The sequence below is a fragment of the Ochotona curzoniae genome, unplaced genomic scaffold (genome assembly GCF_017591425.1).
Source record: "Ochotona curzoniae isolate NIBS_2020 unplaced genomic scaffold, NIBS_Ocur_1.0 contig_3037, whole genome shotgun sequence".
In the NCBI taxonomy this organism is placed as follows: Eukaryota; Metazoa; Chordata; class Mammalia; order Lagomorpha; family Ochotonidae; genus Ochotona; species Ochotona curzoniae.
This window is the reverse complement of record NW_024465699.1, coordinates 7,469,323-7,494,309: the sequence shown is the minus strand read 5'-3', so window position 1 is coordinate 7,494,309 and position 24,987 is coordinate 7,469,323. Positions and strand designations below refer to the sequence as shown.

The 24,987-nt window shown below is 47.7% G+C and overlaps 1 protein-coding gene across 5 annotated transcripts in view; it reads right to left on the bottom strand.

Annotated features, from left to right (window-relative positions):
• Positions 1-599: 599 nt before the first annotated feature.
• Positions 600-24,987, bottom strand: part of SAP130 (Sin3A associated protein 130) — a 63,968-nt gene continuing 39,580 nt past the window's right edge. For 3 of the 5 annotated variants that reach the window (XM_040979152.1, XM_040979150.1, XM_040979151.1), the window contains 7 exons: positions 23,454-23,558; positions 12,966-13,324; positions 8,376-8,624; positions 8,118-8,243; positions 2,072-2,175; positions 1,210-1,323; positions 600-1,039 (listed from right to left, as the gene is read on the bottom strand). In XM_040979152.1, the coding sequence (XP_040835086.1) occupies positions 881-1,039; positions 1,210-1,323; positions 2,072-2,175; positions 8,118-8,243; positions 8,376-8,624; positions 12,966-13,324; positions 23,454-23,558 (1,216 nt within the window). In that variant the 3' untranslated portion in view covers positions 600-880. The remainder of the gene's footprint in view (positions 1,040-1,209; positions 1,324-2,071; positions 2,176-8,117; positions 8,244-8,375; positions 8,625-12,965; positions 13,325-23,453; positions 23,559-24,987) is intronic. The other 2 variants (XM_040979153.1, XM_040979154.1) reach the window with 1 other exon arrangement.

Sequence of the window (24,987 nt, the reverse complement as noted above, 5' to 3'; positions counted from 1 at the left end):
GTCACCTGTGGTCCCCGAGGCCACACAGGAGAAGCACGAGGCTGAGACTGAGAAGAGAAGCTCCTGGATGGCAGTGGCACCCTCCATGACCGTCACAGTCCCCGAGTTTAACTCACTGTCACGTGCACGAGGCCCCCACGTGGGCCTGTCCCATGTTTAAGGTAACCGGAGCCTCAGCACTCATCTTAGACCATCGGAGTACCTGGGGGCAGACCAGACTCAGCTGAGTGTGTCTACATCGTTCAGTACCACAGTCACTCTGGAAAGTGGCCATGTACAAAACCCTCCGAGTCCTTTATTAACGTCTGGAGATGAGTGGTACATACCGGGAACAGCGGCACACGAGCTACGCAAGTACAGGGACCAGGGACGAATTTCAGAACAAGGACCTCAGTGCTCGGAGCCTCCACGAGAACTGGGACTCACGTGGGACAAACCCATCGTGCGTGCGGCAACCAGCATGGGCCATGGTGCTCTTGTGAAGGATACCTGCTGCTCCAGGGCCACACAGAGGCAGGACCCACTGCAGGGAGGGTAGAGGCCCAATGTGGGCCCGGTGGTTTGCTCAGTCCAAGCCGGGATGAGTCCTACAGAATCCACCAGGTGAGCACGCTGGGCAACCAGCCCTCGGCGTTGCGGCACGCACGAGTCAGAGGACACGCAGCAGGTTTACCGGGGGAGCACCCCAAACAAAGAGGTGCATGGCGTCAAGTGGGCTCTGATCCTTTCACAGGATGCCACGATCCCTCGGTTTTCCCTTGAGAATTAAGGAACAGGAACACTTCCTTTATTCTCATGTCCCACCTCGGAAACAACAAAGAACCCCCTCCCCACCATCATCCATGATCAATCCTCTTTCAAACTCGTGACTCCGCTGGGGCTAAACCTTCTCCTTCCGCTTCAACTTGGACACCTTCCTCACGGCCCCGTTCTTGTTGAGGAGCTTCAGCACGCGGTCTCTGTGCTCTAACACCTTAAGCATGGAGTCTCTGGCCTCACTGATCTGATCCATCACCAGCTTACACCTCTGCATGTTGCCCTGCAACACAAGACGTGGCTGTGAGAGAAGGGGTGACCGGTGACAGTGGCCCCCTTGTGCACAGTGTGGTGTGAGGCTCCCGAGGAGGCCTCAGCAGGGCCTCACCAAGCGTGCTGGGGGATCGCTGGGGGAGCAGGAGGGGTGCTCAGGAGGGAGGGGCCCGCTCTAACCTGGATCAGCTCGTTGATTCGGTGCAGGTCGTCGTCAGTGGCTGCTTTTTTCTTTGGGATGATCCCTTCCTGCAGGTTGGTCAGTCTCTCATAGACATCATGTTCTAGATTCGTCTGTAACACAAAGAGGGAAGACATGGTGACCCTGGGCCTGTGGGTGGAAGCGTGTCACTGAAACGCTGCCCTGAACAACACCTCTGAAAACAAGCCTACACGATTCACAGAAATGGGATTTTCTTCTACACTTGATCTTAACCACAAGGCGAGAAGTGATATATGATTTTCTTCTAAGTGTAAACTCGCCGAGGCAGCCCTTTCTCAGAAGACCCTGTATCTTTGGGCCACTGCTCTGCGGATGGCAAGGCTGTGAGGTGGTCAGTTTGACAGCCTCCTCATCCTGTGCTCAAACTATAGAAACAGCAAGACCCAGGCTGGGCTGACAGGGCTGGCAGTCACTCACCAGCCTGGTTGGGGCGGGGGGGTGGGAGGGACAGGGCACCCAGCAGCAGAAAGGACAGCAGGGGCTGGTGAGGCAGGCTGGGCAGGGTCACGGAGGGCTTATCCTGTACACAGGGAGGGTGTGTTCAGCAGGACACTGAAGTCTGCTATTCAGGCGGAAGTGGATCCTGGGTCACTGCACTGGGAGAAATGATTTGAGATCAGAGTGGGATGGAGGCACTACGGCTAGGTTACCTGATGTTCTCTGTTCTGATGCCGCGGCCACACACGATATGGGCTACCCCAGAGCTGTGCTGGGTACTTGCATGTGGGTGACACTTAGATCCCAGGTACAGCTGGCAGGCAACAATCATCCCAGCGCCCTGCCCTGGCACAAGGGAGGGCATCCCAGTGTCCCACCTACCAGCTGCAACAGCTGCGCGGCACACAGGTGGACCTTCCAGCCTTGGGCGCGGCAGGACACACCTTTCTGGTTAGCTATCTCCTGCAGCATAGCTTTCTTCTCCTCTGGAACCGTAACAGAGCAGACACATTTTAATGTCCAGAAAGTTAAACCATTCAAGTCTCACCAAGAACGTTTTCTTGTGCTTTTAGCTAAGCCCTTCGCACTTCAGGTCACTCTAAATACGGGCTAACAACATGAACACAAGTTTCTTCTGCTTCTGCCTGCCCTCAGGATATTGACTCAAAGACAAGCTATCTTTTCATAACAGACTGTTTCCAAGGGGTTGGTCTTGGGTGGACTGGAGCCTGGCTCAGGGGTCAAAGCAGACAAGCCCATGGAGGGCTAAACAGGAGGCCCTGCACGCTGAGCGGTGCTGTCTAGCTCTCAGGGAACTTATTCTATGAATCACACTTCGGCTCTGGGGAGGGAAAGTCCCAGGCCCAGCGCTGGACTTGGGGGGACAAACAGGACAGAGGGGTGCTGTGTCTGTGCAGTATCAGTTACTGCCTGGCAAGGCACATGTCACCCGGTCACTTAAAAACCATTTCACAAGCAGCATTACTTTGAAAGTTAATTCTGAAGAATTAGATCTATTTGCAGATTTGTCCTAACACACTGTATACACAACACCAAGAAGGAGCCTTCACGTGGCCTACGGACTCCGAGCTGAGTGAAGCGTCACCACAGCTCCACTGGCTGTGGGAAAGGTGCGTGTGGGGAGGTAGGGGGATGCACATGGCATACAGTTCATCAATTCAAAAGACAAACATGAAAACGCTAACATGATTTCAGGAGCCGCTCAGCCTTATGTGGTAATTGCAGAGTCAGAGGTGGCTGTGGGAAAGACAGACCCGCAGAATCTGTAGCCAATCCTTTCCCAGTGGTGTGACACCAGCCTCACAGTGGCATTCTGTCAAGACAATAGTGACGCTGGCCTAAGAGTGGCATTCTGGGGCCTGGTGCAGTAGCCTAGAGGTTAACATCCTCGCCCTGCACGCACCAGGATCCCATATGGGTGCTGGTTCATGTCCCGGGTGTTCCACTTCCTGTCCAGCTCCCTGCTTGTGGCCTGGGAAAGCAGTTGAGGACGGCCCAAAGCTTGGGACCCTGTACCAGCATGGGAGACATGAAAGAAGCTCTAGACTCCAGGCTTTAGACTGGTTCAGTTCCAGCTGTAGCAACCACTAGGGGAGTTAATCAACAGATGAAGATCTTTCTCTCTGTCTCTCCTCCTCCCTATACATCTGACTTCCCTCCACCCCCCAAAAAAGTGGTGTTCTGTCACCACGACAGCGTGGCAGTCTGCCAACCTTGCTCAGAGCTCACCAGTTCTACACACGTCCGTGGATCTCACTCTGAGCATCTTAGTCTAATTAATTACAGATTCACAGGAAGCTGCCAAAAAAGCACAGTGGTAAAGCTGATAAAGGACTCAAGCCTAGAACACATGAAGATTCATACAACTCCAGGAATAAACTCAGCAGCAAAAAGACAAACCAATAAAAAAAAAAAAGCGGGTGGGGAGGGATGTGGTAAGTGATCTGAACAGACACTTCTCTAAAAACAATACGCCAATAAGCATGTGAAACATACTCAACACGAGCAGGCGTCAGGGAAATGCAGGCTACAACCACAGTCACACCGAGGTGCCAGTGTGACCCATCAGGAAGAGGGCAATGCTAAAGTGTCAAGGAAGCCTTGGGACCTGCTGGCAGCTAATAGCCCAGCTGCTTTGAAAACTGTTCTGACAGCTCCTAAAATGCCAACGGTCACCATGGCACACGGAGAAAGCCCACTGCTGGGAGAAACCAAAACACAATCGAGAGAGATGCCGAGTGTTGCTGCAGTGTGACCCACACAGCCCCTGGGCAGTGGTTCCTGTTCTCCGTTTTCACAAAGCAAGTTGCTACATGCTTTGTGTGTAGATACAGTTTTCCCCTTTGTGAGATAACACTAAATTGTCAAACTGTTTTCTAGGGTAGCTCCCTGACATGTGTGAGCTGACCAATGGGGGCATGCCAGAACACTGATGGTGCGCGAACCCTGTGAGCCAGGGGCAACTCCAAGACAGCAATGCCACGCCAATGCCTACAAGGGCCTCGAGGCCGATGACAAATGAAGAAACATGCAAGAACCAAGCACTGAAAATGCAATGAAAAAAAAAGGGGTTTAGCATGGAAACCCAAACTGCTATTGCTTCCCATCCCTTCTCTCCCCTCCCGGCCCAGCTCAGCTGGACGCAGGCTCCATCCTGGCCTGGTGGGACCTCCATGCAGGCTCTCTGGCCTCCTGCATTCTCCTTTAGAAGCACAGGGCACAGTGGTCCTCATTCTACCACAGGTCTCCTGAGGTCCACCTGGAAAGCAGACACTGTACCTTAGACGGGGTCTGGTAGAACACTTGGGAGCCAGGGCACCTCTCCTGGCTCACCTAGAAGAGGGTCCTACTTGTTCCCTCCCACCTCCCTCTTCACTGGGCAAAGCAGGCACTCAGAGAAGCCTGCCATGTCCCCACCCCAGTCCCTAATCCCTGGTCCACAGCCCCCCTGGGCAGCAGCAGGCTTTTATAAGGATCACTTCAAGTTCTTCCCAATCCAACGGCTGTGTCTTTGAGTGTGAGGAGGTTCAAGCCTTGAGGTGCACCCAGCAGTGCGTGGGGGCCATGGTGAAGGAGCTGGGGAAGATGGATAGCAGGTGGAGCAGAGACAGGCCCAGCCTGGCCATGCACAGCAGACTCCACAGGATGGCTGTAGGAGCCCTTCTGAGGAGAGAGCACACAGGCAACTCTGACCTGCGAGCCACTGCCCTGCTCAAAGAACAAGTCTGACTGGACTGCGTCTTTAGGGGGATTTGTGCTTCCGGGCACTATCGAAGACAGCAGAGCAAACAGCCAGCTATGAACTAGCGAGGTGGGGCAGGAATGGAAGGAGTCCGACCCCAGTCCCTGTCCCCTCAGGGTGATGTGGGCACGTGCAGGCTGGGCCAGCCAGCACTAAATTAACCCAACCGGTCACTATACAAATAAGGAATAACAATCTCAAGTCCAAAGGCAAGCAGATTGGACTTTCTTCCAGTGCTGTGGCATAATGGCTAACGCTGCGGCCTGTGTTGCTGGCAGCCCATATGGGAGCTGCCCTGAATCCCAGCTGGTTCATTTGTGATCCAGCTTTCTCCTAGACTCCTGTACCCAATTGGGAGATTCAGAAAAATCTCTGGACGCCGAGCTTTGGCCTGGTTCATTCCTGGCTGTTGTAGTCATCTGGAGAGTGAACCAGTGGAGGGAAAACCTCTTTCTCCCTCTCCCTGTCTCTATGCTTTTTAAATAAACACATCTTTTTTAAAAAAGTGGGAGATCAGAGATTAGTATTGAGAACTGCTTCAATACATAATCTAAACTGTCCTGCTTCTAATGAAAAATTATCTAACCAAAGAAGAAACAGCCAAGTGTGATGCATACTTGTGGGGGAAAGGGAAGGTAGGATGAGCAGGCATGACACCAACAGAAGGAAAGGACAAAGCCCCAACCCCCAGAAGGGCTCAGCAGCAGGACTCAAGCGACACAACAAAGGACTGACACACTGCAAGAGAGACTTGAGACAACACAGGCCAGGAAATGGAGAGCAAAGACAACAAGTAGAGTCTCAGGGCCACGCATGATGGGGACACCAGCAAGAAAGAGACAGAAAGCAGAGGGGATAGTTCACAAAACAATACAAGTCATCTACACACTCAGGAAGTCAAGGGCTCCCAAGCTGGACAGATGCAAACAAAACAATACACTGCAGTGAATAAAGGCCCCACATCAAGACAGTGAGGGAACGTAAGTCAGCAACAGACAGGAAAAGAAAAACAGCTCTTCAGAGGCACGTGCCTCAGATACCACCTGGAAGCCCATGGCTGAATGTCCAGCTTCCAGCTAACGTGCCATGGAGGGCAGCTGGCCTGGGGCCTTGGGCGAGCCTGCGATCTCTGTTCCTAGCCCCAAGCCATCACTGCTGGCACTGTGGAGTCAGTGAGCAGACAGGAGTTTGTCCTCCAATTTAAGAAACACACAAAAGCCAAGAACGCTCTACACTTTAAAGCACGCTTCCTGTACAAGAAAGCCACGATGCCACTAGCAGCTGACTTCTGGGCAGCAGCGGGGCGAATCTGGAGTGCTCAGGCAATGGCAGAGCCGTGCAGCTGTCCCACTTCTCACCGGCATTCACAATGGTCGCTACTTCCTACGTCAGCCATTTCCAGGGGGCATTTCTGGGTGACCTCCTCAATGTATCTTAACTGGCCTTTCTACAATGACTGCTGCTGTGGGATTTTCTTTTCTGTCCCAGAATCCACAGTTATTTCTCATCGCCTGCCTGAGAGTCGTGTTGGCTGTGCCACTGCCCCGCCTCCTCTTGTTTCCGACACCCTGACGGCACACGACTGTGTGTGCTACCCCTGGGCATGACTCCCCTACACCTGCTCAGGACAGGGCTGTGGTTCTGGGTTTCTGAAAGGAGTACACAGAGCAGGTGCCAGGCCTCATGCCGCAAGGACCCTTGGTTAGCTAACAGGGCCTGGCACTGCTGGTCCTGGGTCAGCAGCTGGCTGCAGTGCTACCTGCCAGCACCTGTGAAGTCATTTCCACCCATCCATGCTGTATCCCCGGAAGAAAACTCCAGTGTGTTTGAGGGCTGCACGGCCTGCTGCATTAGCTACACTCACAATCTGTGTAATCGATCTGAACTTCCTTGCAAAGAGCTAGCTTTTCAGTTTTGCTGTGATTTTATCTTGAATCAGTCTTCTATCTGCTCTTATCCTTATCTTCCATAAGCTTGTGCTTTCTGGAAACTATTTTTTTTTTTTAAGATTTATTTATTTTTATTGGAAAGTCAGATATACAGAGAAGAGGAGAGACAGAGAGGAAGATCTTCCATCCGATGATTCACTTCCCAAGCGACTGGAGCTGAGTCAATCTGAAGCCAGGAAGAAGCCAGGAACTTCTTCTGGGTCTTCCACGCGTGTGCAGGGCCTCAAGGCCCCCGGCCTTCCTCGACTGCTTTCCCAGGCCACAAGCCGGGAGCTGGATGGGAAGTGCCACCGGGACATGAACTGGTACCCATATGGGATCCTGGTGCGAGTAAGGTGAGGACTTCAGCCACTAGGCTACCGTGATGGGACCTGAAATCTATTTTACCTGATATTAACATAAAGCTGCTCGTGCTCTTTTAAAATAACCCTTGTAACATATTTTTCTATCCCTTCATTGTCCACATAAGCCACTGTAAATATGATATATTTGGACTGCATTTTTTTTGTTCACTCTGTCAATCTGCTTTTAGTTTTTTTTTTTTTTTTTAAGATTTATTGATGTGTTCTCTTGAGAGGAGGAGACACAGAGAAGAGACGGCCAGAGATCTTCCATCTGCTAGTTCACTCCCAAGATGGCCACCAAGGCTGGGGCTAGGTCAGGGTGGATCCTAGAGTCAGGAACTCCAGCTGGGTGGCAGGGGCCAAAGCACTCAGGCCGTCTCTCACTGCATTCCCAGGGAGCTGAACTGGAAGCAGGCAGACAGGATGTGAACGAGCACTCCCGGGGGATGACTACACTGGAGGTGGAGGCTTAACCCGCTGTACCACAACACCCGTCCAGGCCTCTCCCTCTCCACATCAATTTGGTTTTAACTGGTAATGTTTAGACCATTTACATCTAAGCCACTACTGACATTATTGCTGACAATTTATCATGATTACATTGTTCATTTGTATTTTGTCTTATTTCTCTACTTTTCATTCCTGTGAGTTATTTTTAAAATACTCTGGCTTTATTTATTTTATGAATAGTATTTTAAAACATAGTTCAACTCAAGTTCAAGAGGTTTGGTGCCCTACCCAAATTGGTGGTCCTATAGGCATACATCCCTCTCAACTATGTAAATATAAAAAATAAAATGATTTTTCCTTATTTTTTTTTTTAAAGATCTGATGAAAAAAAAAAAAAACCAGGTGGCCCTGGGGAAACTGACCTTTGACCCGGACGTCACTGTACCTCTGAAAGTGGTGATAAGCAGCTTTCCAGGGGTTCCGGTAGTGGCGAAGCAAAGTAATGGGAGGTCTGGGCCGCACTGGGACATACCTCACCCCTTCCTCATCTGTTGGGAAGACAGAACATGACACATAACAGCTCACTGACCACTCAACAAGAGGCACAGCTCGCTGCCCTCCCCAAGGGCCTCGTGCTTGTGTGGGGGTGCGGGGCGAGCGGCTGGCCGAGGGTCCATTACCGATATACTCCTTGGGAGGGGACTTGCGCTTCTCGGCCTTCACCAAGAGGCTCTTGGCAGTGGACTTCTCGTCGTCAGTGCTGTTGGTTTCCATCATGTCTCCTTCTTCAGTTGAGATCACATGCTGCTGCTTCCGCGGCTTCTTTCTTGGGGAGGCACCAGGGGGCAGGTCACTGGCAGGCATGGACAGGTTGTTGGCCAGCAACGCGAGGGACGGCGACACAGCATTGGCAGCCAGTGGGGGAACTGCTGCCGGAGGAAATGCAGAGCACACGTTATGAGAACCTGAGAACTGGAAAACTCCACTGCATTTTCTAGAAATGACAGTGACTAAAAGCCAGTACAGAGAGTTCACACCGACCGCATTCTCTCAGGTGGGTGGGACTGTGATAAGCAAATTAAGTGATACAAACTTGTCGACTGCCTCCCAACATTTTCATTGAAATACTTATTTATTTTTATTGCAAAGGCAGATTTACAGAGAGGAGAGGCAGAAAGATCTTTCATCCACAGGTTCACTCCCCAGGTGGCCACAGTGGCTGGCGCTGTGTCTACCCTAAGCCAGGAGCTTCTTCTGGTCTCCCACACGGGCGCAGGATCCCAAGGTTTTGGGCTATCCTTGACTGCTTTCCCAGGCCACAAGTAGGGAGCTGGATGGGAAGTGGAACAGCTGGGATTAGAACCAATGCCCACAGGGGCAACCCGACACAAGCAAGGCAAGGATTTAGCCAGTAGGCCTTGTGCTGGGCCCCCTTATCTCTGCTGGTTCACTTTCAGTTTGACATGAGCACAGTACAATTCAGCCCCAAGAACCTATTGCTTAGGCTGTTACCAGCATCATTACATAAGACATAAGAGGTGAAAGTTATCTTTTGGGCTGGTAGGAAGTTCCCTTAACAGGAAGGTGTGACCTTCCACTAATTCCTTTCTGTGACTGGAGAACTCTGAGGTGATGGCTGAGCTACCTTGAGGTCTAGCCCTAGGGGTGGTGAGGGGAGGAACCTGAGCTTCTAGTAATGCAGGATTTGATGGCATCCACAAACCATCTCTGAATGGCCTGCCTTACACTTGCCTCAAGGACATAATAAAACATCATGTTTAAGCCACAAATCCCTAGCAGATGATTTAGTAACTCAGAATCTCAAATAAGCTAAGCAGGCATTATTATTATCTCCTAATTCACAAGCCTCGAAAGGACGAGGTGGTGGAGGTAGGTGCTTCCAGAGGCAGTCTGGCTTTTGAGTAACCCTGGTGAACTGCACACTGCATCCATACGAATGCATTCAAACTGAGGAAATCAAGGTTTGCTGGAGTCTAGATGTGCCACAAATTGAGGAATCAAAAAGCATGCTAAAACTACACTGTACTGGGGCCAGTGCAATAGCTCAACATCCCATATGGGCCCTGGTTCGTGTCCCCAACTGTTCCACTTCCCATTCAGTTCTGTTTATGGCTTGGAAAACCAGTAGAGGATGGGACCCTGCACCCGTGTGGGAGACCCAGAAGAAGCTCCTGGCTTCGATTGGCTCAGCTTTAGATGCTGCAGCCACTTGGGGAATAAAACAGCAGATGAAAGATCTTTGTCTTCCCTTCTCTCTGTATAAATGTCTTTCCAAGAAGCTCTAGGATTTAAGAGGGGAATCTAAGACTACAAAATTGTACCATAAAATTCAAAATTAAGAAGAAAAAGAAATATCCCAAGTGAATTTGTCACATGTAGTTGGAAATAAAAACTCTAAAGAGATATGCTGGCTAGAATTTTAAGTTTCTGAATTATTCACATTTAGAAGTTATTTAAAGTTAAATCTCTTTTTCCCTTACTACTAACATTTAATTACTGGGATTTTTACTAGCTCATTCTTTGATATCGCACCGATAAATTAGTAAAATACAAGGCAGTTTATTATTATCTAAAGGCATAGTCTAATCTCATTGGCAGAAAGAGGTCAACAGGATTATATTTGGTTCTAGGATCTGAATCCAATAGTGTTCAGATATTGCTTGTATATCCCCCAAAAGAAATCTGAAACACTTTAATCTCTCTGCTGGTTCACTTCCAGTGGCCACAATGGTTGGAGCTTGGCAGTCTGAGGTCAGGAACCAGGAGCTTCTTCTGGGTCTCCCATGAGGATGGCAGGGGCCCAATCACTCGAGTCATCTTCCATTGCTTTCCCAGGCCATTATCAGGGAACTAGATTAGAAATGGAGCAGCTGAGACTCGAACCAGCACCTAGATGAGGCCTAACCTGACACGCCACAGCACTGACCCAATTTACTTTTTAAGGGCAATTTCTATGTCGGCTTTTGCACCAGTCCCAGGACGGCTGCAGTACTTGGACCCTGTGTCCGTGTGCCAACTGTAAAGAAGCTCTTGGCTCACAGCCTCAGATCAACCCCACTCTGGCCACTGCAGTCACGTGGGACATGAACCAGCAGACAGAAAACCTTACCATCTTCTCTCCTTCTCTCTGTGTAACTCTGCCTTTCAAATAAAGAATAAATAAGATGTAAAGCAGCAGCAGCAGCAGCAGCAGCTCCAGGTGCCCAGGTTCAGAGCTTTAGATCAGCCCAGCTCTGCTCACTGGGCTTTCTGGGGAGTGAACCAGCAGATGCAAGACCTCTGTCTCACGTCTCTTCCTCTCTCTCATTCTGTAATTTTAACTTTCGAGTAAAAACAAACCTCAGTAAAAAGTTCACTGTAACTCTTATTTCCATTCCACTACAGTCCCCACTGCTCCAGTTCAGATTTAGTTTCCTGCTAATGCGCCAGAGAAAGCAGGGACTGATGGCCCTCGTTCTTGGGACCCCGACTCTTGGGAACCGGATGGAGTTTGACTCCATGGCCCAGCCCCAGACACTAGGGTTACTGGGGCGATAAACCAGAGAATGGAAAATCTCCCTTTCTCTATTTCTCTCTGCTTTTCAAATATATAAAAAAATTCTTCCAAAAAATATTCTACAATCATTTCATTCCTTCCTTATCCCCATTCTGGGTTCTTTGTACTCCCTATGCAAAGGCACACATGTTCTCATCCAAAGCACCCATTAGTCTGCGTGTATGCAACTCAATGTGGCTGCAAAGACACACGGCGATGCTGGCTACCCACACTGTGTGCGTGTGTGTGCCAAGTCCATCTCCTCCCCAAAGGATTATGTTATACCATATCTTCCCTTCAACCTTCGACACAGACTCTGCCATCCATGTTTTCAAAGGATGGCCTGGCTTTCATCTTCTACTGAAAAGTTATTTTATTTATTTATTTAAATTGGAAAGGCAGATATACAGAGAGCAGGAGAGACAGAGAGGAAGATCTTCCGTCCAATGGTTCACTCCCCAAGTGCCCACAGCAGCTAGAGCCAGGAGCCAGGAGCTTCTTCCATGTCTCCCAAACGGGTGCAGGGTCCTAAAGCCTTGGGCCGTCCTTGACTGCTTTCCCAGGCCACAGGCAGGGAGCTAGGCGGGAAGCAGGGTCGCTGGGATTAGAACCGGTGCCCATATAGGATCCCAGCATGTTCAAGGCAAGGACTTTAACTGCTATGCTATCGTGCCAGGCCCTTCTATTGAAAAGCACCTGAAAAAGCAGGTCCCAAAAAGAAAAGCACACCACTGCCTCTGCCACCTGCACTGTGACCCTCTGTGCCCACTGTGCTATCCTGAGGTGCACACTGGCCACACCTGCTCTCACCTGAGCAGCTGCTGTTCCAGGAACATTCAATGCATTTCCTGTGCCAGCAGCCTCTCTATGGGATGATTCCTGCTAACATACAGTTGTTTATACTATTAAAAAGTTCCTGTTGACAGCACTGACCTAACTTACTGCCTACTTTGTCCACACCTGTGTAACAAACTCCTCAAATGTTGCCTGTATACTCTGCCTATTTTTCAGTTGAACTTGCTCCCAGTAGGGCTTCAGCCCTCTCATACATGAAAACTGCCCTTTTTAGGCTTTCTGGACCTCCGTGGGGCTGACTCTGAGGCATCACTGCTCAGTACACCATCTCTCAACAGCAGGAGATCTCGCTGTGCACACCCCTCCCTGTCTGCTTACGGGATACACACACTGTGGGCTCAGCCCGACCCTGAGGGTCTCTTGATGCAGGCCCCTGGCCCGCCCTAATGCCGCACTGTCCCGGACTGAGTCTACAGGCACTTTTGTCGCCATCAGTGCTTCTCCCCTAGTTGACTGCACTCACTCATGTACACTCAGCTTTTACAAACTACTTATTTAACATTCATTATTTCACTCGAAAGGTGGAGTTACAGAGATCTCTTCCATCTGCTGGGAATAAGCTAATGAACATTATTCACACGTGATCTTCTTTTGACCCTGGTAATGGTTTCTCAAGGAGTTGAAGGAAGCTTTACTGGAAGATAGCCATTCAAGAATACGAATTTCTTCCATGACTTCGTTTAGAAATGAGTTAATAAGGGATAGTAAAATGGCTTGAGTTTCTTTCATTTGTTAAAAAGTAAAGAAATGCGACATTTTCGGTGTATACCAAGGAATGGCCGTCAGGGCTGATGTCCTCACAAGCACTTGAATTCTGCAGAAGCAGGGGCAATGAACCGAGTTCTGTGAATGAACTTACCAGAAACTGGCCTCATGATATCCATGGGTTCCACTTCTTCTTTCACTTTGATCTCAGGTACCGTGGGGCCCAACACGGAAGAGAGACTGCCACCCCCGGCAGCCGAGGGAGGTGGCGCAGCTGCAATGGTAGTGATGGGTGGAGTGAGGGGGACTGCTCCAGGAATGGTTGAGAGGGCAATAGCTGGCTGGGATGGGGGGCTGGCTGCTGCAATCATGGCTGGAATGGTTGGTGGAGGTTGCTGGGCGGTGGGAGGGACGGCAATAGTGGGTTGATCGTTATTCTGACTGGATACAGTCTCCATGGACACCGTGACTGGCGTGGTCATAGACACGTGGATTTCGGACTTAGGTTTGGCACTGAAACAACAGCAAAACAGAGGGAGAAAATGCATTAACCTGTACTAGCTCAGGATGGGTGTTTGCGTCTTTTCCTATAACATACAGCCTGAGTGACTCTATCTTCTTTCAGTTTTAACTTAAGGTAGCTTTTAAAGGGAATTCAAGTTTCTGAAATACCCTATGTATGAGAGCACTTAGGAAACTTAATGAAATATGGAATTAAAAGATTACTTTTGGAACAAAAACAATTAAAATCCATACACATAAGGGCCTTCAAATAGTATCTGTAATAACTAATATGAAGAAACTGCATGATTTTTAGATTGCTTTTATAGCAATACATATATATTTATTTTTTAAGAGGATAAAAATGAGAGGACAGTCAATGCAAATTCTTTTGAACATTAACAATTTCTGTTAAAGAGATGGTACTGCTCGCCTACTTATACTACGACTGTGAAGGTGATCAAAATAACACAACATGCTTCAAGGCCAAGGCTCCCACTGGCAAAGGAAAGAACATCACAACCTAAAGCTCATACCAGATGAAAGTATACTCAGAAGGATCACAGATCTAAATGTAAAAGAAAACTATCAGATGCTTATAATACAAAGAAAATCTAGGATTAGGTGAAGTTTTTAGAAATAGCCCCAAAGGTACACTCCATTAAAAAACAAAGAGACAATGGGCTTTATCAAAGTTAAAAACTTTAACTTTGGAGCAGCATTGTGGGTTAAGCTGTCTCCTGCGATGCTGGCATGCTATATAGGCACCAGTTTGAGTACCAGCAGCTGTGAATGACCCAAGTGCTTGGGTCCCTACACCCACACTAGAGGCCCAGAAAACAGATGCTGGCTTCTAGCTCGAGGTTGGCTGTACTCCTGCCATTGTCACCTCCATTTGGGACTTGAATAAGCAAGGAAGATTCTCTGAGTCTCTTTTAACTCTATCAAATAAACCTCTACCAAATCTTTAAAACCAAAATAATGAGGTATAGATTGTAAGGAGGTATTTGAAAAAAACCATGAGAAGAACAAAGCTGATAACACTGTGCTAGGTGAAATCAAGCAACTACAAAAAGATAAGCAGTTATCACTATTGAACAGTATAATGAAAAATGACTGCGGTGCTTGACAAAACCAGAAACACACAAAACAAAGAAACAGATTATATGAAGATCTTTGCAAACTTAACAGTAAAGCAAGCACATAATCCGATTAGAAAATGGGCAAAATATGTGACACCAACACAGACATTTTACTTTAAGGGATGTCCAGATGACCAACAAGCACACAAGACTCATCAACTTCAACAATTTGGGAAATTAAAATCTAGTATATAACTACATATCTACTAATATTTTTATCAAACATTTAAGAACATTACAATTCCAAGCAACTACACACACACACACACACCCCTTTTCTTCCTCCCTCCCTCCTGGCAGTAATGAATTTAGGAAAGCTGTGATGGAGCAGAGGAAGATATGTTGCCAGTGGGAACTCAATTAGCGACTCTGGAGAATGGTTTAGCCACTTCCTATGGCACATGTGTGCACAAGGGTGTGCATGTGCACACACACTTCGAATGAACAAAACAACTCAGAAATTCCATTCTCAGGACTTTTGTCCTACAGAAATGAAAAGGTTAAAGTCTACCAAGAAAACTGTATACATGAACATTCACAGCGAGGTATCTCGTGTAACCTCAAGCTAGAAACAATTCCCATGTGCTTCAAAAAGCAAATGAATAAATGTTGCTATCATTGTAGGAAAACTTCAACCAACAAAGAACAAATTACTGACCCATGGTGAAAAAGCACAAGGCTAACTAAAAAAAAAAAAAAATTAAGGAAGAAAAAACGCACACACACAGAAAACCAACCAGGCTAAGCTGAAATAAGCTAATACCACTGGGTTACTATGTGTCAAATATATATCTTCCTTATAAATGATCTAAGCTCTAGACTATCGTGATGGAGACCTGGCTAAGTGGCAAAGGCTTAGGCTGGGAGAAGGGTGTAGTTTATAAACAATGGAGTGTCTTCGTGACAGTGAAATAGCTCTTTATTTATTCAAGGGGTAAAATTTCCAAGTACTATACATACCTCTCCTTCCCCCCAAAGAAATACCTAAAAATTGGCGGCATTCCAATAGAGCTGGTAATTCAGTCAAGAGATGAACCAAAGTGTAGTCTCTCGTTTTTGAAGAAGAGATTATCTGAATAGCAAATGACTGAGAGAGGCTGACACACTGAAGATCGGCACTGGCTGGCACACTCCCCAGATGGTGATGAGGGCTAGGCGTGGGCCAGGCCAAGGCCAGAAAGAGCTGGATCTCCCATGTGGGTAATAGGGGCCCCAAGCACTGGGGTCATCTTCTGCTGCTTTTCCAGGCACATTAGCAAGGAGCTGGACTGGAGGACTGGCACATATGGGATGGCAGTGTCTCAGGCGGCAGGTTAACCTACTTACTCCAACCCAGTCCCAGTCTTTATTTTGAAAATGTACTTGGCTTATGTGAGATGTAATCATTGGAGACAGCCAGATAAAGGGTGCATGGGAACCCTGCATTGTGTCTGCAAGTCTTAAATACTTACAAAATAAAAGCTGAAAGAATACAAAGTGGATGGGGTAAAGGTTCTTCTGGAATCAGACAAAATAATCAGAGACATTAGCACAATAATGGGGCTGAAGTTCACTTTGAATCCTTTCTCCTATGAGAGAGATAGAGAGCGAGCACAAGACAGCTAGAGCACACGCTTCTTCAGAACTCTGGAAATTTAACTTTGTAAGATTACCAAGAACGGGCCCGGCGCGATGGTGTAGTGCTTAAGGTCCTTGCCTTGCACACCCGGGATCCCACAAGGTCGCCAGTTCTAATCCCGGCAGCCCCGCTTCCCACCCAGCTCCCTGCCTGTGGCCTGGGAAAGCAGTCGAGGACGGCCCAAAGCTTTGGGACCCTGCACCCGCGTGGGAGACCCGGAAGAGGCTCCTGGCTTCGGACTGGCATAGTATCGGCCCGTTACGCTCACTTGGGGAGTGAATCATCGGACGGAAGATCTTCCTCTCTGTCTCTCCTCTCTCTGTATATCCGCCTTTCCAATGAAAAAATAATTGAAAAAAAAAATCTTTAAAAAAAATAAAGATTACCAAGAACACCAAGCTGAACCTAGGTAGGAACAGCAAACTGTTGTTTCCACGCCTCCAGCTCCACAGGAGCTTGCACAGCAAGTCTACACTCACAGGGAGGACCAGCAGGCTGACAGGCGCCAGGCAGGTTGGTGGCCTTCAGGCTTCATTATGGCACTGGCCTGGCCAGGTCCTGGGAGATTAACCTGGAAGACTGCTTTTATGTGAGCCAACTCAGAATCTACTTAGTGCGAACACCTTTTTCTGTTAAAATCAGAGGCAACTGATATAATTACAGCTGTGGGAGGGAGTGGTAGCAGTCATGGACAACAGCAGGCTGTCCAAAAAACTTCAAGGAAAAACCCACAGGAGCACTAAAAGCTCTGCTGTGTTTCTGACAATTGAGGAAGTAACATATACGTGTGGGACTGGGCACCCGGCCAGGGCGGAAAGGAGAGACCCCAAGCTTTCACCATGCGGTGATGTTGAGGTTCTGGGTGGACAGGAAGAAGGTGGAGCAGAGCTGCAAACTGCCTGGCACAGCACTGAAGGGGAACCCTAAGACACACACAGAATTCTCAGCAAATCCAAGGGGATTCGCTGGCCACGGGCATCCGAGGAACCCTCTGTTCAATCGTGAGGCGCTGACTAGCAAGCTCTCCCAAGGGAGAACTGAGTGGCCACACAAAACAGAGAGAGAAGGGAGAGTTCAGAAGTCGCTCAAATAACTACAACTTCGAGAAACAAGAACAAATGCTGACGAGGAGAGCCTGATATTCAGAGATGTCGTACACTGTGGGAAATGCGCAATTTTCCACAAAGAATTACAAGATAGGTTAAGAAATAAGAAATAACGGTCTATTATACACAGGGAAGAAAAGCAATTTATCTACCTGTTGCTGAAAAAAGAGCACAAATACTAGAAAAGCAGTTTAAATCAGTTGTTCTAAATATGTTCAAAAGAACTACAGGAGACCAAGTGCAAGCAAAAAATAGCAAGAACATCACGTCTCATGAGGTTCAGACTCTCAATAAGAGACAGAAATTGGGAAAGAGGGAACAAATAGAAATTGTAGAGTTCAAAAATCTAGATGCTGAAAGGAAAAGAAACACACAGGGGCAAGCGCACCCTTGCGTAGGAGACATAAAAAATAATCAGGGTTGAGTGAGACACAGTGAAAGAAAGAAAGGAAGCTGGGAGTGATGGTGAGCGGCCCAGGGCGCCATGAGCACGCCAACATCTGTGTAATGGGAGAGAAGGGGCAGAAAGCACACTTGGAGAAACAGCAGGGGAAAACTATGAATCTGATGTAAAATATCAATCTACACATTCAACAAGCTCCTTGGAAGATCAAGCACACTGAGATCCATCAGAAATAAACGGCCAGAATGTAAAAGAAAGTAAATACAGTGTCATAAGCCATGACAAAATACAAAAACTGCTAAACTGAATAGGTCAGCACTATTTTCTCTATTTACAGATTTCATTACAAGATTTAAAATAAAAAGCCTTTACTTCTTTCACCTCGAAAGAAGATACATAGGATTCCCAGAGTTAACAACAAAATATGGAACACAGAGTAAGGATCTCAGCACTTCTGAGATACAATGCTCTCCAATCTAAAATCGTCCCAGGGAGTGAAGGCAGGGCTTATTTCTGGAAGATGGAACAGACATACTGTCCCTCTATTTCCTCCACTAGGGAAGGCAGCAGTCAGGAGCACTGCTCACGGGCTGCTGACAGCTGGAGAGAAGACACGCCCAGGGCAAGCAGACCCCTGGGTTTTCTAATTGCTTGTGTGTTCCTTACTGTGTGCTGGAGAAGTGGGCAACCGGGAACATGGAGGAACAAAGGAAGATGTAGCTTAGCATAACAAAATGCCTTTAGCCAATAGTTTTATTCCAGAGAAACAACCCAGAATTACCTGGGGCCCGTGCTCACCATCTGTCAAGGGCTGTGGAGCACCTCTGTTTCCCCAGGCCAGGCTGGAATGAGCTGCACCTAAGGGTCCTCCCTGAAACCTACTCCTCAACAGCATCACAGAGGCCAGATGGGGAGCCGGGCTATCGGGAGGCCAGGCTGCTCCTTCCACCAGCACTGCCAGGGAAGTCTGCAGGGAGGCCTAGGAAAACACAGCGTCTGCAAACCCGGAGCACGGTTAGCCTTGAAATGTCTAGCTCCAAATAGACAACCACTCCTAGCAAGAACTGGAAAAACTAACTTGAATAAGACATGACTGATGTAGGAATTGCAACGTCAATAACCAATTATAAACTCACATGAAGAGGAACAAAAACAGAAAAACCAAATGGAAACTTCAAATCTAAACACTACTTAACTTGGAGAATGACCTTGTTGGTCAGTGCTTGTGAGTGGTTGAAGTTTCTGCTAATGTAACCACATAGTGTTATCACTGCAGGTTGAGTACAACCTCCTTGATTCCTTTAGTTGGAGCAGTTGCCTCAACATGCAGTACACACTGCTGTGTGAATTCCATCTGTCAAGGTTTCACTTCGACAGGTCACTGGACAAGGCCTTTACAGTCCGTAAGGGCTCCATAGAAAACTGTCTTACAGTTCTGGAGCCCGAAGTCCAAGAACAAGGTGTTAGCCAGAGATGCTGATGGTTGTGAAGAAGAAATGATGTCACACCTGTCTTCCAGCTTCTGTTGGAGGTCTATGGTGTTCTTGGCTCCAACCAAGCAAAATGTTCCCTCCCATATTCATGTCTGAGTTCTGTTTCCCCTCAATTATAAGGATCTGGGGCCTACATTTAGTGTGCTTCGCATGGTTTTTTTTAAAAATTTTTCTTATGCTTAACTACTTTCTGAAGCTTAAAAACAATATTTTAGAATTTGGCTATGAAGTGCAAGAAGCATTGTAGTGCAGCAAGTTAAGTTGTGTCTGTGATGCTGGCATCCCACATGCAAGCTGGCTTCAACTCCCAGCTGCTCTGCTTCTAACTCAGCTCTCTGCTAACGTGCCTGAGAAAACAGTAGTAGATGGCCTGAGGTACCCGGGACTCTGCACCTATGTGGGAGATCCGGAAGGAGTGCCAGGCTCTTGAACTGGCCTAGCCCAGCTGAGCCACTGGGAAAGTGACTCAACAGACACCAGTTTTTCTCTCTGAAATTCTTTTTATTTTTAAAATTAATTTATTTTTACTGGAAAGAGACAAAATGATTTACCATTTCCTGGTTCACTTCCCAAAAGTCCACAATGGCTGAAGCTGAGCCAATCCGAAGCCAGGATCCTGTTCCGGGTTTCCCACAAGAGTGTGTAGGGTCCCAAGGCTTTAGGTTTTCCTTCACTGCTCTCCCAGAAAACAAGCAGGGAGCTGGATGCCAAGTGCAGCAAACCAGCATCCATATGTGACCCTGGTGCATGCAATACAGAATTAGCCCCTGAGCCATTGTACCAGGCCCGAATTATTTTTTTATAAATTTCATCTGTCCAGATCAACTTTTGTTTCTGCTGAGTGTACTTTGTGAACATTGTATTTTTTGTTGTTCTCTTCCTACATTTAAAGCTTAGTCACCCCCAAAGCAGTGTTTTTATTACTTATCAGTGAATGAACTGGGCTAACCATAAAAGCACCGTCGATATGGGATTCCCTTTAATTGGATGTGGGAGTGTGGAGAGGCTGCTGTCCAGCTATGTTTTCCCAGGCCAAATGCTTTCTTTCAAGCGCCACAGAAACAGACCAACAGCTGCAACTAAGGGCAGTGTGGATATGTATGTGAGGCTCTGCTTCCACAACCCCTCCGATCCACAGGAACTGTCAGATTCTACAAATAGCTCTGTTCTCTTCCCAGCTTGTGCACCTGCTGCTGCTCAAAGGGACAGACTTACACTCATGTATGCCCTTCACCTCCAGCAGCTATGTATTTTTCTCTAGCACTGTAAAAGGAAGCTTACACGTTACTTTGTCATTAAAAAAAAAAAAGGTTAATCCCAGCTGTAGGTAATTGCCAGGGAGGCCTTGTATCTAGGCAAGTGTTACATTGCTGGGAGAAAAGCAGCCAATAGTTGGCGGACATTCTGGGCCTGGTTAATGCCAAAGCTGTGTTAACTACACCAATGTGTCAGCATAGCTGCCTATGATATATGTGGGGAAGGTGGGGAATGCCAGGCCGGGACACACACACCCACTCCCGCTACGCCCCAGGCAGGTGGAGGGTCATTTTGCAGATTGCCAAAGGAAAGGATGTCTGGGGACATACTGGGAGTCGGAGAACCTGAGGGCATGTTTGAAAGGAAAGGAATAATTTCTATGGGTTTCCACAGACTGGACCACTGCACTCACAGGCAAGGGAACTGAGACAGAGTGGTTTAGAGGGGAAAAACTGGACAACATGTCCGGGTCAGGCCAAGGCACACAGCCATGTAGGAGACATGCGCTGAACTCAGCAGCATCACCTGCTCCCCTCTGGCGCATGCAAAAGCTGGGGCTTGGGGGCAAGCCTGGACACAGCACTCCCAGAACGAGAACCGGATCTGGGGGCAGATTCCACACAGGACTTGTGGGTTCAGCTCTGTGGGACTATAGCACCTGTTGGTTTGCATGGTGAGCTGAGGTTGGTGAAAGGCTGAGCAAGGAAGGACTACAGAACTCATCTGGCACTCATGGGAGTTGGGGCTGGGATGAGGCCAGGCTAGACCAATCTGTAGCACCTGCTGACACAGCATCCATCAGTGAACGTAAGATTGGGGACTAGGAAAGGGTCTGGTAGGGGAACTTCTTTGCTGGGCCACAGCCACTGCTGGGGAACATTGTAGCTGGGAATGGGGGAGAACCAGGCCAGGCAAGGACACAGCACTCAGTATTGTGTGGCCTGGGTCTGGCGACAGGCTGGGTTGAGCCAGTCCACAGCACACACTAGCAATGAGCAAGAGCCAGCACAGGGTGTGGGTCAAGCCAGGTTAGGTTGTTGTCATCTGCTGGTTTCCTCAAGGGCTGGGGGTGGTGACAGGCTGACTTAGGCAGACCATGGAACTCACCAACACTCAATGGGTACTGAGGTTGGAAACAGGCTAGCTGGTCCAGGCCATAGCACCCATACGCATGCCCAAGAATTGGGTGTGGGGTGGGCTGGACTACAACATCCACCAGCACACACAAAAAGGCTGATACTGGGTGGCAGAATATGCTGGGTAAGGGCCTAGCACCCTCAGGCACACATGAGATCTGGGATTGGTGTGGGAACAAGACAACCAGTTCACACTGAGGCCTACAGAAGACGTCTAGTACCAGGGAGGGCAGAACAAACTGGACAGCTCTCCCAGTCAAGCTGTGACAATAAGTATCTGGGCGAATCAAGACTCCAAGGTGGACTAAGTTGGGAAACAGACCTTGGAAGATATCTTCAAACTCGAAACAATGAAATCAAGAGCATCTCAGAACTACTGAAACCACTTAGCAGTACCCTCAGAACATGTTCCACACTGGGAACCCTGGGATGACACAGGGTAGCTGTTTCCCATTCCTGGGTACTGATGCAGTCAAGCTGCTGGGAGCAGCCCTCTCCCCTTCTCTCCCCAACTTCCCCCAGATACACGAAGCAAAAAGGAGACTGAAAGCAGCTGTCTCATCCACTTACCCCCTTTCCTTAACCCTCCCCAGCCTAATCGATGGTTCACAGGGGCACATATCTCTCCCAACTATGTAAACATTGCCAAGAATAAAATGAGTTATTACTTAAACCACCACCACGACCACAACAACATAAGGACGTTCCATTCCTGCTACCCCCATGGGAGACCAGGATGCCAGTATCCAGGGAAGTGGAGCCGCTGGGCTTAGAACCATATGGGATCCCAGTGTGGTCAAGATGAGGACTTTAGCCACTAGGCCACTGTGCCGGGCCCTACCCTGCTTCTGATGCAGCTTTCTGCTAACGTGTCTGAGAAGGCTGCAGATGGACCAAGGCCTCAGGCTGCTACACACACGTCAGGGACCAACAGGGAGTTCCTGGCTCCTGATTTTGGACTGCTGCAGCTTTGGGTTTTGTGGCTATCTGGGAAACACACCAGCAAATCAAAGATGTTTCACTGTCTTTCCCTCTGTCAAACAAATGAACAAAAGAGAAACAACTGGCCATAATACTATTACTAAATTACTATACACAAGATACTATTTCAACTATTCTGTTTTAATGCTTTAGCTTATAGTGCACTGAGTAAATAATAATTCAACTATCTTTTCCTTTGAATGTTGTACTTGAGAGAGTTCCCATGTCAATTCATTTCCAAATGCCTACAAAGGGCATTTACTCAACACTCACTCAGTTTATATTACTTCTTTCCTCATATTTTACTTCTCTGTGCTTAAGTGGAGTGGATTCTGTGGGTCTTAAAATCCAGCATAAAGCAGATCTGAACTTTCTCGTACAAGTTTTATGAAGAAGCAGATTTAAATATTTTAAATTATAAATTATTACTGATATCAGCAAGTAACAAGTTCAAGATGCAAAACCACCTAATTGGCAAGACCTTGTTTTCAATAATGTTTTTAAAGAATATCTACATGTGTATACAGAAAAAGGAGTGGACTTACTAAAAATGTAACCAATCTCTCTGCCTTGATCCTCTACATCCTCTGTAATGAACATTAAGACATGACTTTGTTATGAAATAAACAAACTAAAAAATGCAACCAACCCAAATAGTTCTGGGAAGTGGAACTGACAGGATTACTGGGGAACAGGATACTGATTTTGACTTTATGTTTTAAATATTCTTATAATTTCTATTACTTTCATAATACCATCTTTGATAGCTGTAATAAAACAAGTGTTTATTCTGTAGTAGGTACTGTGCTAAGTACTCTAAATATTTCATTCAAATACATGAGATTTTTAAGCGGTAGATATCATAAGTGTGCTCGGATAATGGGCGTTGGGTGGCTAAGAAACATGTTCACGTCACGTGAAAGTTGCGCATGAAAGAACTGGCCTCTTCCCTCAGCAGTGACGTGTCACTGGAAGCAGGAGTGGTAAGAACATTGGTGTGCTCACCCTGCAGGCCTAGGTGACCCGGATGTACTCCGCATGGAGCTCTCCACTCGAGGACTAGCCACTTCAGGAGGCTGAGGAGGAATGAGGGTTTTCCGAACTGCCATTCTGAAAGAGACGAGACAAATCCAGAAAACAGCAGTCTGAGGGAGGGCATTCGAGGGTCAGCACCAGGCTCCTGCTTGCCAGGCAGAGCCACGGCAGGACAAAAGCACTACTCTGAGTACAAGTCCACTTAAAACAGCTAGTCACTTATTTCATCAAAGAGTTATTATTAAAAAAAGTCAAATAGTACTAAAAGGCTTTTACCAAAATACAGATGGTCCCTTTCCCAGGCCTGCCCACTTCCTGCCAGACTCCTTCCAGGGAGTGAGGACTGTACGACCCTCTGAGCAGCTGCTACCTTCTGGTATGCCACACCTCCCAGGGCCACCATACAGTACTAAAAGGAAGCCCACACTGACAGTCCACAATCACTGCTATGCACAGAGCTCTATGCAGACCCCAGGAAGCTCTGGAAGCCAGCCAAGTGAAAAAAGTTACCCAGCAGCCAGGTCGTGCGGTAGAGGTCCCAAGAGGCTCTGAGAGTCACTGAGATTAGACACCAGGTCATAGCGATCTTGACATGTTTAGTCTGAGTTCAATGGTAGAACAAATGTCAGATGAAAGTGGGTTTGAGAGAAACAGCCAGAATAAGAATACACTGCAAAAGGCCCAATTACTATGGGATGTAGAAATTGATCATCAGAGCTGCTAATCTCAAAAAAGATGACTATCCTGGCTGCCTCATTTTCCAATCCAGTATCCCTGCCTGATGGCCTGAGAAAGCATCAGAGGATGTCCCGAGGCCTTGGGCACCCACCAGGGAGACACAAAAGCTTCTGGCTGCAAGCTTTGGAATGGCCAAGTTCTAACCTTTAAGTCAGAACTGGAAAAGTCAGCCAGCAGAGGGAGGAGATTTCAGTCTAGCCCTCTCTCTGTATTCTGACTTTCAACTACAACAAATGAATTTAAATAAATAAATAAATAAGTAAGTAAGTAAAAGAACACACTTGAAGCTAGAGATTCCAGTAACAGAAGAAAGCTATTATAGGAATTTTTATTTGCTCTTAGCCAAAAGGCCAAGAAGCGATTATCACAGAAATCTGAAGTCAGGATGACTAACACCATTACAGAAAATTTGAACATCTATGATGATGCTAAGGTTTCTTTTTCTTTCCCAATAGTGTGGATATCTCAACAGACACATGCTAACAAGATGATATGATGTCTAAGATTTGCTTCAAGCAAACTTGGTACAGGTGGGCACTGAGCCAGGTAGCTATGACGCTGAGTAAGACATTGAATTGTGTCCCATACTGGAGTCCGGGCCTGACACCTGGCTCGGACTCCTCAATCCAGTGTCCTAATGACACAGACCCTGGGAGGCAGCAGGTGACAAGGCCCAAGTAGGAAGGTCCCTGTCACACACAGACAACACCTAGGTTGAGTTCCTGGCTCCTTGCTGGCGTGCTCACTCATGTGCACTCTCTCACTG